Here is a 15,927-nt window from a genome sequence, read left to right as displayed (position 1 = left end):
CCAGAAGAGGCATCGTGAAGATCCCATGAGATGTAGGTACAAGGACTATAAAAATATAAGTGGCCCAGATGGCAGGGAGGAAGAGCATGGCTGGGGTGCTGGTCTCGGAAGGAGGAGAGAAGTAGGCACCGCTAGAGCTCGGAGTGCTGGCGCTGACCCCCAGAAGCTCTGCATTGGGAAGGCACGAAGGCAGTCTGGCTGATGTCACGGTCTGGTCCAGGACTGGACCATTTGCAGCCTCCAGAGCCATTTGGGTTGCTTTGACCTCCAGCCATCTGTGTCTGGGAATGTAAAACAAATGGTTAATGGCATCAGATGGTATATGATCTCAAATGTCCCCCCCGCCCTGCTTACTGCCATCAGAGGGAAAAGAGGACTGTGGAGAAATCATGAAGGATGCTGTTTTCAAAGTTGCAATTAATTGTGTGCTGGGGAAAGCTCATCCTCTGTCAGTTATTCTGTCGAGGAAGGGGAGATTAAGGGTGATGGAGCTGGGACTGAGAGGTCAGTTTGAATCATCCTTATAAGGTCAAAGAAGCAGACACAGAGACCATATTCAACCCCAGGAATCCTGGAACAAAAGGTGTGAGGGTCATGTGGTGGGGTGCGTCAGGAGCTGACTTCCTTTAGGCGAAATAGGCGCCTAGGGATAGGTCTTGACTGTCTGACCTGCGACTTCACAGTTGCACGGGGGACTGTCCTTAGGTTACTTTTTTACAATGCCTTACGTCCACTGTGGCTTGAGCCAGACATGTCCCCGTCCTCTCTTTGGGACCCCTCCGTGTGGCCTTGTCCTCTCATTTCACTCTGCAAACTTTCTCTCATATTTCCCTTCTCTTTCTTCCAGCCAGTGAGACCTGCAACGACTTCCACCCAATGTTCTTCACCCACGACAGATCGTTCGAGGAGTTTTTCTGCATCTGTATCCAGCTCCTGAACAAGACATGGAAGGAAATGAGGGCAACTTCTGAAGACTTCAACAAGGTAAGGTTGAATCTGAGGCAGAGGCAGCAGCTTCCTGTGTCCCCAGAGGAGCCCCACCTCTGCATTGTCCCCCGGCTATCATACCCGTATGGACCTGAGCTGTGTGTCGGTGATGCTTTCATCTCTGCTGGGATAAGCCTGGAGCAGTCTTGTTCCTTTTGGCTAACTAAAGTGGAGCCACCAGCAGAGACCCTTTCTTGAAATATGTTGTCTACATTAACTTTTTCCTTTAAGGGCATTAATCTGGGATGCCGTGTAATGGCAACATCCACTGGGGAAAAGGCCTCCCCCTCCACTGGTGTGTAGGCGGCTGTTAGAGAAACAATGAGATCAGGAAGGCTGCTCTGTCTAGGTGACTTGGTTTCTTTGCAGATTATGGATGTGTTGAGATAATCTGCCCTTTGTTGTGTCAAAAAGAGTTTTTATTCAAATGCAAAATCTCTTTCAGGGAGTTGAGTAAGTTTATATGGAACTTTTTTTTTTTTTTTTTTTTTTTAGTTTACAGAAAGCATTTGATTCTTCTTTGGTTTTCTGTAAGAGCACGAATTTTATGTTTCTCTTTGTGAGTGAATGTTGGGTGCCGAGAAGAGTGTTGACCAACTTAGAGGAAGCAGAAATATATGAACTTTTCAAGAGAAACAAAATCTTTATCCTTAGATAAAGGCCTTGTTAACGATCATCACATGGCTAGTAATAACTGATGGTTGGGACAGGTATATTTAGGACAAGTATATTGGGAGAGGCCTTCAGTACCTTTCATTTGCTACTACTATTGCTGGATCTGGGTTTGACTGGTTCCGTCACCCATGCCTGCTGAGCTGGTCCTGGGGACATAACTGTTGTGAAGAGTCTAAGGGTCCGATCTCACTGTCCTTCTGTGGGGCCTTCACAGCTGGTGAACAGAAGATCAAATGTCCAACTGCATTTGATGTTCTCCTTGGTCTTTGCCTCCCTGTCACCTTTCCTCTGAACTTACATTCCCTCCTTCTTTTCCACCATATTTCTGGTTCGTGGCATCTTGAACTGATATTGGTGGAAAGGAAAGAAAACGAGGAAAAGGAAATAATACTCTTTGCCAAGCCTCAGTTAGGTCTCCATCAGCATGATGATCTTCTCTGCAGTTGAAGCAGACAAAGCTGTCTTGGTCGCCTTGGGCCATCTATTTAATTCATTGAAATAGGCCCCAGCGACGCCCCTCTGTGGAGAGCCCTGATTCTGCCAACTACAGTCTAGAGCTGCCACGGGTCTAAGCAGCTATGCCCAGGGACAGGCATGATTGAAGAAGGGAAGTGAAGGAAAGAAATCCAGTAATTCTGCAGCCTCCTAAGTGTACTTCACTTGATTATGAGTGACTTGGCAATTGAGGTGCAAATCATCCCTGGGAAAGAGGAATAAAGGAGCAGGGAGACCTTTGTACAATCAAGCCAAAAAAAAGGGGAGAGTTAAGTAGTCTCTGAAATGGCCAAGGCCACTTTGCCCCGGATCAGATCAACTCTTCACTTACTACAGTGTTTCTGAAAGCCATCCAGTACTCAGCTCCTATGTGCACGGGACACCTGTTCTTTCAGGAGAAGGGAACCTCTCTGGCTGTCATGTGCTCTGGCATCAGGTATCTGTCTGCTTTCCGAGAGGATTTCACTCACCCGTCTTCTTCTGAATTACAGAAATCAGCATTTTTGTAAATGATGATAGTGCAAATATTTTTGTTGTTGATCTATGCACAGATAAGGTATATGGAAAATATTACCAAATTCCTGCAGAGGAATGGCTCAAGAGGCTTAGCACTTAGACGCTTAAATCCTATAGAACATACAGTTTACAAAACGAAGTCCCAAGAATGCACTGTTAGCAAAGGGAACCAGAGGCCTCGGTCTGGAGTTGGTGAGCGTGGCCATTGGGTCTGTGTGGTTCATCACGACCAGGTAGTTGGGTCAGTGGTAATGATATCCTGCCTGTGCAGGGTGAGGTCCCCCAAGTGTCACTCTGAAACTTTTTTCATAATTAACTTATGTGGCTGTAAAAACTGCCTTTGGCAAGACCTCAGGGCCAGGATCGGGGGACATGATAAGTGTCCCTAGTGCCATCTTATTGTGGCCCTAGTGCCATCTTTTTGCATTGTCTACTGATCATAGACGTCAGTCTAGTGTCACGTACATGTGGCCAAATAGTGATGGTGGTTTGCGGCTGTGAAGAGGCAGTCGGAAGCCTGAGAGGCAGAGGGTCCCATCCTGTGTACACATCTCCCTTGGTCAAGAGTGGATACCAGAGGAGGGCCAGGGATGGAAATGACAAGGGCTTTAAGTTTTCTACATGAAATAGTTTTGTTTTGTTTGCCTTTTTTCTTTTTAGTGTTATGCACGCCTCACTTCTGGAACAGAAAAGTCTATCAGTTATATACTATTTTATCATGTGTGTACTAGTTTTCTAGGGTTGCTGTCACAAATTACCACAGACTTTGTAGCTTAAATAGTACAAAGGTATTTTCCTACAGTTCCATAGCTCAGAAACCAGAAACGGGATTCATGGGTTAAAATCAAGGAGTCAGCAGAGCTGTGGTCTTTTTTGGCCACTCTAGTGAGGAGATCCGTCGCCTTGCCTTCCAGGTTCTAGAAGCCACCTGCGTTCCTTGGCTCGTGGCCCTTTTTCTCTTCAAAGCCAGCCAACAGGTCCTGTCCTCACATCACACCTCATTACTCTGATCCCTCTTTGGCTTGGATCTTTCACTCTTCTGGACTCCTGTGATTACATCGGACCACCTGGATAATCCAGGAGAATCTTCCCTATTTTAAGGTCAGCCGATTAGGAATCTCAACTCCGTCTGCAACCTGAGTTCCCCTTTGTCATGTAACATAACATAGTCACAGATTCTGGGGATTGGAGTGTAGACCTCAGTGAGGGGGGTGCATTTCTCTGCCTACCATAATGTATATTTAATTTGCAGGTGTATTACATTTGTATCTGTATTTGTGTGTATCAATTTAAAGTATTGAAATGTGGACAGAGGAGCTTTTTGTTGTTGTTTTATTTGCTGGTAGACCAGCATAATACCAGAGTTCTGCTAGTGGTCGCTCAAACACAGATTTCACTACGTCCTTTTTCTTTTATGTCCCTGTTCTGCCTCTAACAGGCTTTTGAAAAAAGGTGGGCCCTATGTGCGGGCCTCTAGGTCAGTTCTTCCTGATTTTTGTTCCTGCTGCTTGTCTATCAGCCACTGCTCTGCGTTGCCAGATAATAAATGGGAAGGAGAGAAGAAGAGCCGAAATTTTCATCGGTTTATTTTTCTTCTTGTTATTAACTTGGTAGCAGAAGCTATTGAATTTAGGAACAAACGTGATTCGGTGTTATTGGTAGATTTAATGTTTTTCTTGTTTCCGAAGATTGTCCAAATTCGAATTCAGAATATCTTAAAAGAGCCCAACATGAGACACACTTTCTTTTGAACTTTCTTGGACACCGTCAGACTGTCGCCACGCTAAACAGAAGCATGGGTGGAGGATTTGCTTGTCAACCTATGGCCCAGGTTCTGTAAGAAGGGGCTTAGCTATCTGCCTCCTTCAGCTCGTTACTGGAGAAGCAGTATCCCCTCAATCCAAAATTCTGATTTTACAAATAATAACTAGATTCCAGCAGATGCTGGAATTTCTTCTACAACCCACCTTGCTTGAGACACTAGTTTGTAGGTATCTAGTGCTTGGTAGTTAATGCTTCTGCCGGAAGTGAATGTTTGGAAAAGCAGCTGCTTTCTTGCTGCTCCAGGCTGGGGAAGCTGAAGACGGGATGTTTTTTATTTATGTGAAAGAAGTAGAATTAGAGAGTGATTAAAATATTTATGCTTTGAAAAGTACTTTCTTCCAGTTTCCCAATGTAGCAGTCTCTGTAGAATAATCCATTGATTCAGGCCATTGAGTTTGTATTCTGTTTTTGCCTTTTATTACCAATATTTTAAAGCGTGCATTATTCATTTTTATGTGCATTAGAGAAGAGCTTAAACTGCAGCTGGATACCTCGGCACACAAGTGGCCCCATAATCCTTTCATTGAAGCCCTCATTTTTTAAGCAGGGTAGGAAAGAAGACACAAGTGATTTGGGTAGTTCAGGTATGGGAATCTCATTTAAAGCTTTTATTGCAGACCGTGCCACTTTAGAAATTCTAACAAGGGGTATACACATCAAAATTGATATTTGTGTGTAGTAGTGTTTCTCAACCTTATCCACCTTGCCCGAACCTTAGAATCACCTGGGGGGCTTTGGAAACCTCTGTCATCCCAGTGCCCTGTTGTACAACATACCAATTACTTCTTTGTGGTGGAGCCAAAGCTCTCATGAAGATTTTTCATGAAGGCAGATTTGATCACTAAAGGTGAATCCCATCCATAGAATGACCATCAGTTGATACGTGTAACGCAGACCACCAACTAGTATGAATTGTGTGCATCAGCGAAGTAGTCCGTCCATTGGTTGGTAAGGCCCAGGTTCTAACCCTGGTTCTGCTACTCAGGAACAATATTCCCTGAAAATTAAAAAAAAAAAAAGTGGATACCAGTATCCCATTGCCCTCTTTTATGGTGGTGTGATACTAAATTGAAGTAATAAATGTGAAAATGATTTGAGGAAGTAAAATGTCATATGCGTTTGTATTCTTTTTGTACATAATAAGATAAATCCTGTCTATGAAAAATGAGTAAATTGCCCGTTTCAAAAGAAAACATTTTTTTGGCTATTATGTGAAAAAACAAAGAAAGGAGGAAAGGAGGGAAGGAGGGAAGGAGGGAGGGAGGAAAGGAGGGAGGGAAGGAAGAAAGAGAAAAAGTGAAGCTGCTTATGTACCACAGATTAAGTGCTGAATTGAATGAACTCATTTAACTTTGGCAGAAATAGGGTTTCAACGGAAAACGTCATGGATTTGGGAAGAAAAGACTTTATTAGGTACCTTAGTTTTCCATGTGACAAGCCATGGGCAGCAGCCTAGAAATCAGGTTTCACAAAAGCTCAGGTGCTTAATAGCTGGAGAGAGTTAAGGCACTGTAGCTATTACCTAGCTGCACAGACCTCTCTGCGGATGTCTGAGCCGTCTAGATACCTTCAAAATACTTGTTCATGGCATTGGTGTTACTTTAGATGCTATCAAAATCGGCATTAAAAACAAGATCAAATGACTTTGCCATGCTTTCAAATTGCCAAAATGGAAGAAACTAATGGTTTGAAAAATGTAGTCACTCTGGAGCAAAAGCACTATTTTGAAACTTTACCCAGCAGCATAATATGCAAAGCACACACGACAGAGGTTAGGATCTCAGGCTTGCAGATGACAAGCCATCCCTTAAAATAGGAGAGCCTGTGCACAGGGAGAACCCAGGCCCATCAGACAAAGCCGCAGCTGCCCCTGGCTAGGCTATGAGCTCCATCTGAGTCAGCGGGAGAAAATCTCAATTAGGAAGAATTGGAGAGCAGAACAGAGCAAACATCCTGGGAAGTCCCCTGGAAGATTATCCATGGAAAATAGCCACTAACTAGTCATATCTAATGGATTATGGTGTGGTGTAAAAAAGGGTTCATTTGAGAGCTTGAAGGCAGTGATTGCATGAATGAGAAAGGGGAATATGTTCACCCCCCGAACTGTTTCCAATTTACTGACTTTCTGTGCATGCTTTTCAGGGGCAATTATATATTCCAGAGTCCCCTTCCTAGGCCAGCTCAACTTCACAGTGGTGCAGACAGCGCTCTTGTTGGTTAGCTGAGCTGGCCTAGGGAATGAAAGGTGGTCTGTAACTCTCGCCATGAATAAACATGAATCTCCTCATTTGCATGAGGCAGGTGACTGTAAAATATCTTGGAGCAAGTTGTGAAAGGAGGCTTTGTGCATCCGTGCCCAGGGGAAGCTGGGGAGGACTCAGTGTTGTTTATCTTCATTAGAATTCCATCTAGGGCTGCTGGTATTGATCTGAACCGGGCCTGGGGTAGCTAATAAAGTAGGTGTATGTTTTAATTGAAACATGAATATTTAAGTAGAGGAGAAGTCTTTTAAAGGGCCACGATGTCGTACGAGAGGTTATCCATTTCTCAGCTGTCTAGGCCATTTACAAGTATTTATTCAAAAAAGCTTCTCACGTTTCACAAAAGTCTTTAAGGTTTGACACGAAGGAAATCACACTTCCTGTAGAAGCAAATGCATCATACAAATAGATTTATTTTTTCCTTTGATGTTTCCTGTTGGATAGGTAGCAAATAGTTTTGTGTGTGTGTGTGTGTGTGCGCACACGTGCGTGCATATATTTAAATGAGTGCTTTTAAGCTATTCGCTTAAGGTAGTGTTACCCTTTTTTTATGAAGTTTGCCACTTCCATTGGGACAGGAATCCAGGTATGTCTCCTTCCATCTTCATCAATATAAATTGTGCTGTCTAGAGACAGCAGAAAGACTGAGAAAGAGACCAACTTTACGGAACTTATTTTTTTTTTTCAAGAGGTATCTTTTTAAATAGACCCCAGTAGGTACACTTTCTAAAAAGAAGTGCATTAATTGCAGGTAACATGGGCCTGACCAAGATAGGTGGTGTGAGGTGTTATTTCCCAGACTCTTTTGCATTACCACCCCCCGAAGGATCTCCTTTAGACATTTTCCTCTAATCACCCTTCCCCTGAAATTTTAATTATGCAAATACATTGTTACCTGTTTATGTATTGTCTGTATATCTGTGCTTTATGGTTTAGGAAAGTAAGATTTTTTTTTTTTTTTTGCTCCTCCAAGAACCAAATTTCTCCCCCTGGGGACACGATCCCCTGCCCCATTGAGAATGCCAGGTGGAAAGGAGGGAACGGAGGCTGAGCCTGGGCGCAGCAGGAAAGTCTGGGGGCAGTCCTGGCCCAGGGGCTCCTCACCAGCAGTGTGGGTCCTTGGGCATGTCCTTTAGCCCCCAGAGCCCTTCTCACCTGTAAACTGGTAGCAGCAGCAACAACAACAACAATAACAATGGTATTTCCCCAAATCACTGTGAGGATTAGGTCCTTAAAGGCTGGCTTTGTAAATTGCCCCATACAAATTGGAGGTGCTGGTGTCAACAGAGAGAACCCAAATTGACAGTCATTTGCACTTGGTTGTGTAGTATAATTGAGCTGCTTTGATTTTCTAAGATAATGTATTCAAATATCTAGAAACACAGATTTTCCCATTCCTCTGTGTGGAAGCCCATTGAACTCTGGTTTGCCTGCCAAGGGAAACTGACTACAGCAGGGACAGATCCCTAAGTGAGGAGGAAGTCCTCTGTGTGGGTTTTTCCTGGTGAGGGATGCTCCTCCCCAGCCTGCCCATAGACATACCGCAAGTGACTGAGGGGCTTGGCTGAGTCTCCAGAGGCACAGCACACTGGTCCTTCAGAAGCCCAGGTCTCCTCAGCTGCATAACCCCAGCGGCATGACCTCATGCAAGGGATTCAGACTGGGCAGCTCCAGATTGCTCGTCTGTGAGACGGGGACAGGAATGACCGCCCCCAGACGGGCTCTGAGCCCTGGACCAAGTCCGGCAGATAAACTACTTAGCTCAGTCCGGCCTGGAGCAAATACTAGGTGACACCGGCTTCTAAATACCTCTGAAAAGGAAAAGGGCTCGTCATGGCAATGCTGATGGCAAACATTTTCAGAAAAAGACAAGATTCTCCTGGGGATTTAGTGATTAAGTTCATAGAACATGCATCCCAGCGTGCTTAGTGGTCCCACCCTCACAGGTTCTGTGAAACGTGGGCGTCGTCATAAAGTGGTGACCATTTCCAGGGACTGTTCTGGGTCATGCCTTTGATAGTCTGACCGTATCCCTTTATTAAGGGGTGGTATCCAGAATCCTCCAGAAAGAGTTAGATTTTGTTGACTCTGTTTATGTAATTTCCCTAAGAAATGGTTAAACTGTTTAAAATTTGTTTAAAGATTAACTGGTAGGTTTAGTTGGCTGAAAACACTGCTAGCATGTTTTGCTTTCTTGACATTTGCCATAACTGGAGCATGTATAAAAAGGATAATTACCATGATTGAGTCTGATGAGTAATTTCGGATAAGCCCTGACAATAGTAAATATACATCTCGGAGGTTTCTTTGCATGCAAGATCCTCATTTCCGAAGCCTCCCTGGAGTCAGTGTATCTTTTCTTTGTATGTGTAACATGTGCTAAGCTGACACTTGCCAATTACAAGACAAAAAGAATTGATAGGTTCTTCTGCTGAGCAGCAGTAAGATACATCAGTCGCTTGGTTCAGCAGCAGCCCATCCCTGATCATGGAAATAACGATGCCTCTAAGTTAGCTGCTGTACATCACTCTGTTCAGTGACTTCTGAAACTTCTTCCCCTTTGTTAACTACACTTTGGGGCACCGCCTGAGCTGTTAATAACTGGTTCTGATGACCTGAATTCCATATTCCATTGTGGATTGTGTTAGGGATTTGATAATGGCACAGAAATCATTTTATTAGTATATGTCCAATTAAAAGGAAATTGCCTACATTTTAAATAAGGCGTAATGAGATTTAGGCATTTTAAATTAAAGGGCAGATAGGAATCAGAGTTGGATAGCAAAGAAGAGTACTGTTAGATGGGAATCTCTCGTGAAATATGAGTCCTCCTTGATTTAAAAGAAAATATTTATCTTGTAATTGCAGAGAAAATGATGTGCTATGGGGGTTGAGAGCACAGTTGTACAAAGGGGTATGTTTCCTAAGGTAGAACAGGAGAACATAAAGGTGCAGTCACGTGGGTGCTCTTCATTGCCAACTCAGGGTGCCAGATGTTAGGAAGAGGCAAGGGACGGAAGACAAAGAGATGCCCCAGATGAGACGAGACGGGGAGTCAGAATGAGAGAGTAGTGTCAGAAGCCATTTGTTAGGACTCCAACAGAAGAGCTGGGAGAAGTGAGAAGATCCCAAGTGAAATTTCTAAATCTCTCCCACAAAAATACCAGGCCTAAGGGGTCAGAAGTTTAAAAATATATTTTATTATTTAAGTGTGTATAATTCACCTGCTAATCTAAATTCCTTCTGTGGCCGTGCAGGTTTTTCAAAAGTGTGCTTTTATGTCTGAGCAGCGGTGAATGATGGGTCAGGCAGTCCCCCTGGCCTTACCAAATAGGAGCCGAAACCCTCACCTGCTGGTCTGACAGCAGATGCTAGCTGCTCTCACCATCTCTCAGCGTAGAGCTGAGCCACTAGGCCAAACAGGTCAGAGCAAGAGCAAAGGTTGGGGGGCAAGAAGAGGGTACCAAAGCAAGGCTGAATTTGTTATACAGAGAAAAAGAAACAGGGAAACTTGAATTTGAGAGATGAGAATTCCAACCTGCTAGTTTCTTCTTCTCCTCTCCTCCCCTTTGCCCCTCCTTTTGTTGTTTCTATGTGTTTCCCGTGCAGTTCTGTTGAAATGAAAAATAATAGTAGCTGCTCAGTGAAACTATGTGGGAGGAACTCATTTAGGCAGGTAGTTAACTCAGATATCATGCCCACACAGGGCCTGCATCTTCCCAGGAAAGTTCTCAAGCCGGCCGTTGTCGCTTGTGGCAACAGCATCCTCAGATGCCCCTCAAGGGATTCCCCTTGCTCTGGCCCTATGAATAATACCGTTACTCTGGAACTTACCACAGTGAACTGCAGTTGTCTGCTTAATCCTCAGACTCCTTGAGAGCAGAGCCTGGCTTTTTTCTGTATTCTCAGGATCTACTCAGTGCCTAGGAGGTCGACGGCATTCAGTGTTACTATCCCAACACGGAAAGCATGGCACTAGGCACTGGGGATACAGGTGGGTTCTGCCTTCATGAAGCTGGAAGTCCAGGGAGTTTCTATTTGGAAGTTTACGGACGGGCTCCTCTTTGTGCAACCAGTCAGCGGCCAGAGTCACTACAATCACTATAAGGTCCTCTGCCTTCTCATTATTGTCTTAGCTCAGATCTTCCTCTTTCCTCACTCCAAATCTCGTAGGTGGAATGGCTGGTTGCAGTTCTTTACTGCTTCATAGGAGTCCTTGCCACAATCTGATGGGGAGTGAAGCCTATTTCCCCTGCCCTTTGACTTTTGACATGGGCCAATGAGATGATCACAAATGTGCAGTGCGCAGAGGCCTGAATATTGCTTATGTGGCTGGCTCGGGCTCTTGCTCTTCTGCCTTCATCATGAGATAGAGTACATAGGCTGGGTAGCCACTGCCCCTAAGTGTAGGTCTCAGAATGAAGCTTATGGATTACAGTTTCCCCAGTCAGCCCACAGAATTACAGCTGCAAACTGCCACCTCAGCTGACCTATAGACCTGTGAGTATGAGGAGAACTTCTTAGCTATTGGGATTATTTGTTACACAGCACTCGTGTGGCAGTCACTGACTGAGACACCAGCTGTTGCGGTAACTTATCTTCCAGCTTGGAAACCTTTCCACTTTCCAAACGTCCTCCCACATGCATCTGACCATATCATTGTTGCTTTTAATCCACCCATTGCCTGCCTCATAAAACTTCATGGCCTTAGCAAGATGTTTAGATTTCTCTTTAATTAGCTTGATGTACCTTTCTTGCTTCGTCCTCATGTTTTCACCCTGTACCTGCTCTAAGGTCTGCATATCATGAACTGCCCACAATTCCTTGTGTTTGCCATGTTACTTTCATATCACAGATATGTGTTCACCCTCCTTCCTTCTGCCACTAATGCCTTCCTCCATCTGCTCACTGAAATTCTGTTTTAGGATTTTACACACGGCCACCTCAGGGGTACCACCTTGGATGGTTAGCATCTCCATTTGATTCAGAATGAAATTCGGTACACCTGCCCCCATGACACAGAAGTCTGAACTTCTTCTGGAAAATATCTTCCAGCTGTATCATAGTAGTTGTTTATTTACAAATGTCTCTTTCTCAATTAAATCTATACAGCATTGGGAGCAAAGAACTATGGCTTTAAATCTTAATATTCTCCAGATGTTTTTGAAATAGGATCTGCCCAATTACTTTGGGTTGAGTATCAAATGAATAAGTAGCCAGGAATGTTTAATTCACACATTATTTAAAACAGTCTGCCTAGCCAATAAGCTGAATTAATTTATACTCTTTTAATATGGGATGGTCACTCTTATTCAATTCCTGGAGACCATAGGTATTCTGCAGTTCTACAGAATGAAGAATTTTCTTGCCCCAAATGCCAATGGGCCTTATTGAGAAATACTTCTAGATCTTTCGATTGGAATTTCTTCTTCAGATGTCAATACCTTGGGAGAATTACAAAATGATTTTGCCATTCCTTTCTTAACAAAAATGGCAGTATAATTTTTTTTCCACCTACATAGCTTTATATAAGGTGAATGAAAGCCACAAAGACAGAGAAGAGTCACAAAGTAAACTGAATTTCTCTTTTCCGAGGAGAGTGGTTGGATCCCCTTGTTCAAAAAGAAATCCCTCTGTTTCAATTATTTCCCCTTCAACCTTAACCCACAGCTGCTGGCCATTTGGGGAGTACCTCATTTCCCACTAGTCTGATTTCCAGGCCGGTGGGGAGGATAATGTCAATAATGGTGCTTATCCTCTCACAGGTTGGCTACTGAGAGACCTTCAGTGCAGAGGACAGACGTGCCTGCTGGCGGTCCACCCATTTAGGTGACTGTTGTCTCCCTGAGTACACCCACCAGACACCTGCCTGAGTAGCAGCCACGTTCAATAGGAAACATGAGCACATTGTGCCATTCACAAAAGTTGTCTTTTATATTTTACCTTCACCTCCCAAAGTGCTCTTCAATTAGGAAAAAAAGGTTGCATTTTCCAAGAGTGTCGTAAGAGTAGGAAGATTTGATTCTTGCCACAGGGATTGTGTGTTTTAGGTGCTGGAGGCGATCAGCCCCCAAGAACTTTTCTGGTCCTGATTTCCTTATTTCTCTTTCACATTTCCGTTTGCGTGGCTTGGCTGGGTCTGAGGTTTATGGCATATGGCTTTTTGCTGCTTGAGCTGCCACAGAAGTGAATGTCACTGTTATATGATGCCAGATTTCCATTTTGTGAATCACGGAGCATGAGATTCTGTCCGAAAGCTCCCAGGCCACTAGGAGTCCTTCTAGCAGAAGCAGAAAATGGGAAGACTCATGCCTCCGAGATGTTGTTCCTAGTAAAATGTGTCTGTCATTATAAAAGTGCATATAAAATGGAGATGCTCTTGCCCCCCCAAGTTTGTTGGAAAAAGCTGCTTTGGCTTCTTTTATTGTGGTCAGCGCACTGGGAAACCCTGGATTTTTTTTTTAAATTTTTTTTAAGATTTTATTTATTTATTTGACAGAGACACAGTGCGAGAGGGAACACAAGCAGAGGCAGTGGGAGAGGGAAAAGCAGGCTTCCCGCGGAGCAGGGAGCCCATGCGGGGCTCGATCCCAGGACCCTGGGACCATAACCTGAGCCGAAGGCAGACGCTTAATGACTGAATCACCTAGGTGCCCCCAACCCTGGATTTTCTTCTCCCAAGCCTCAACTCAGCAGACCCTGGTCCATCAAGGATGTAGAGTTGGTTTTGAATTTTTTCAAATAGATAAGAATACACTTGTGCACCTACCAGAAAAATAAGGCTGTGAGTAAAAGATATTGATGGTTTTTGGATGCAGTTTACCAGCATTTTGTATTCATTGGATTTTCAAGTTATAAAACACTTTAGAATACAGTTGGATGATTATGGGGAACCGAAGCTGCCACAGACAAAGCCTCAGCCTCAACTCCCCACCTCCATCTGTCACTCCACACCCCTCCCTGCTCCCCGGCTGCCTCCCGTGCCTGAGGAATCAACAGTAGGGTTTGGAAATTCACCAAAAAGAGTAAGTTCAATCAATAAATTCAGTACATTCAGTCAATAGATTTAGAGTCAAGAGCATTGACCTTGGACTCAAGGAGTGGGCTTCAAACCCTAACTCCATTATTTTCTTGCTGGGTGACCTTGGGCACATTAATATCCTTACCCTGTTTTTCAGCCTTTTCATCTGTAAAATCTGGAACTTTACATATATATATATGTATATATATATATATATGTCGTGAGGGTTAAATGAGCCAATATTAGGTTGATATTAGGTGATAATATGCAATGGTCAATTCTTGACCCGTGTCTTAATTAGAAAATTACTCCTTATGGTTTATCCTAGTAAATGTAAAGCCTGTGGGTCATTTCCATGAGGGGAAGTTACAGAAATGATGGCACAGTGCTCCAGACTAGGTATGGGAAGGCATGGGTTCTAGTCCAGCTGTGCCTCAAGCTGACAACACGACCCTGGGCTGTTCTCCAACATCTGCCCTCCCCACCCCTCTCCTTTCTAGACGAAGGTGTCCCTGGCGGCCGTGGAGGTGGATTCTTCCTTCTGTGGCTTTGAATTCTCTCTCTCATCCGCTCTGGGACACCACTTGATCAGTTTATCCCGTCTGGTCCTTATATCATCAATCTTGCCCTCTTGGGTACTGTCTTTTTAGCAGCATGTACGTGTACTCACATGTCCTGTGTTTGAAAAAACAAATAAATAACTCCTTCTTGATGGAGTGTGGATCTACACTTCTTGTGGAGGTGGAAACCCAGCCTTCACCCCAAGCCAGATTTCCTCACGTAGTTGACTCTGTTTGCCACTTCTTCTTCTCACTTCCCAGTAATTTATTAACCCACTGCAACTTGTCTTCGGCCCTCACTAAAAATACAACTAAGCAGAAGAAGAGGCACAAGACTCTAAAAAGCACTAAATTATACTGTCAGTACTTGAAAACTTCTTTAGCCACAGAAGCCATTGGTTTTGATGAAATCAAGAATTACTTCTGATGGACATTTTAAAATCTCTGTCTTGTTTGCCTTCTTTGCAGCCCTTGGTTCTCTCCTTCTTAAACACAGTCTTCCTGTGGCTTTGGAAATGAACACACACGCAAAATAGATACATGACACACTATATATATTAAAGGAAGAAATAAGATAATTAGCATTGTTCCAGTTACTAGTGATATTTTTAGACAAAAATTAAAAGATAACTAAACTATATAACTAAGCTCAAGAAAAAAACATGCCTCTAAAATGCACTAATAGGTGTCTTGAATACTCAAAAACCTCTTTAGCCACAAAAGACATGATTTCTAAGAGGCAAGTGGAGAATAAGAGGAATTGTTGAGTTGTTCTAATTTAAGACTGGAAAGAAGTCACATTGTTATGACTCCCTGCTCTGATGAAAAAGATAGATATCAAAAAATTTGTAAAAATAAATCTTTTATCCCTTACATTTTTATGCTTATTGGCATCCTCCCTTCCTCCCCCTCAATTTTGTCTCTTCAACCTAAAAATCTACCCAAATCTCTCCTATCCATAAAAAATTTTTTTTCACCCCCGTTCCTCTTTCAAGTTCTTATCCAATCTCTTTCCTTCCCTGCACTGCCAAATTTTCCAAGAGAGAATGCCATCTCCACTTGCCTACCTCCTCCACTCCCTGTGGTCTGTGGTTCACCCACGTCCACCCACTGAAATCGCTTTATTTAGGTCAGCACTTACCTCCCAAGTGTCAGGTCTCTTCCCAGTGCTCCTCTTGCTCCATCACCCTGAAGCATCGGCTCATGTCCCCACCTGTGCTTCCTGGGTTCCTGGCCGTTCCCCGACTCCCGAGGCGCTGCCACCACCTTGCGCCGACCCTTACATTTATGCATTCCCCAAGCCCTTTTTCCTGATTCTCTCCTACTTCCTCTCCACTCACAGTCTCCCATCCCCTCAACCATCCTTCCACTCTAGGAGTGGCACGGCATTCCACCTCCTCCCTTAGACTCGCTACCTTGGGGAGATCCCTGGCTTCCTCTCCTCTCCTGCTGGGTCCCCACGTCCTTTGGATTCACCAGTGCATAAGAAGGGGCCATCTGGCTTTCCTGCTATGCCCCTGCTTCCCGACACCATCATCTCTTACAGAGACTGTGTCTGTCCTTTAATTGTTCTCCCTGAATCTGGACT

General features: G+C 44.0%; 1 protein-coding gene across 4 annotated transcripts in view; it reads left to right on the top strand.

The window, feature by feature from the left end:
• ELMO1 (engulfment and cell motility 1) overlaps positions 1-15,927 on the top strand; it is a 525,187-nt gene that overhangs the window by 363,451 nt on the left and 145,809 nt on the right. For all 4 annotated transcript variants that reach the window (XM_025873160.2, XM_025873157.2, XM_025873158.1 and 1 more), the window contains one exon: positions 848-984. In XM_025873160.2, coding sequence (XP_025728945.1) covers positions 848-984 — 137 coding nt within the window. The remainder of the gene's footprint in view (positions 1-847; positions 985-15,927) is intronic.

This window comes from Callorhinus ursinus, unplaced genomic scaffold, assembly GCF_003265705.2.
Source record: "Callorhinus ursinus isolate GAN/ISIS: 27379988/994484 unplaced genomic scaffold, GSC_fseal_2.0 scaffold12, whole genome shotgun sequence".
Lineage (NCBI taxonomy): Eukaryota > Metazoa > Chordata > Mammalia > Carnivora > Otariidae > Callorhinus > Callorhinus ursinus.
This window is presented reverse-complemented; position numbering and strand designations above follow the sequence as displayed.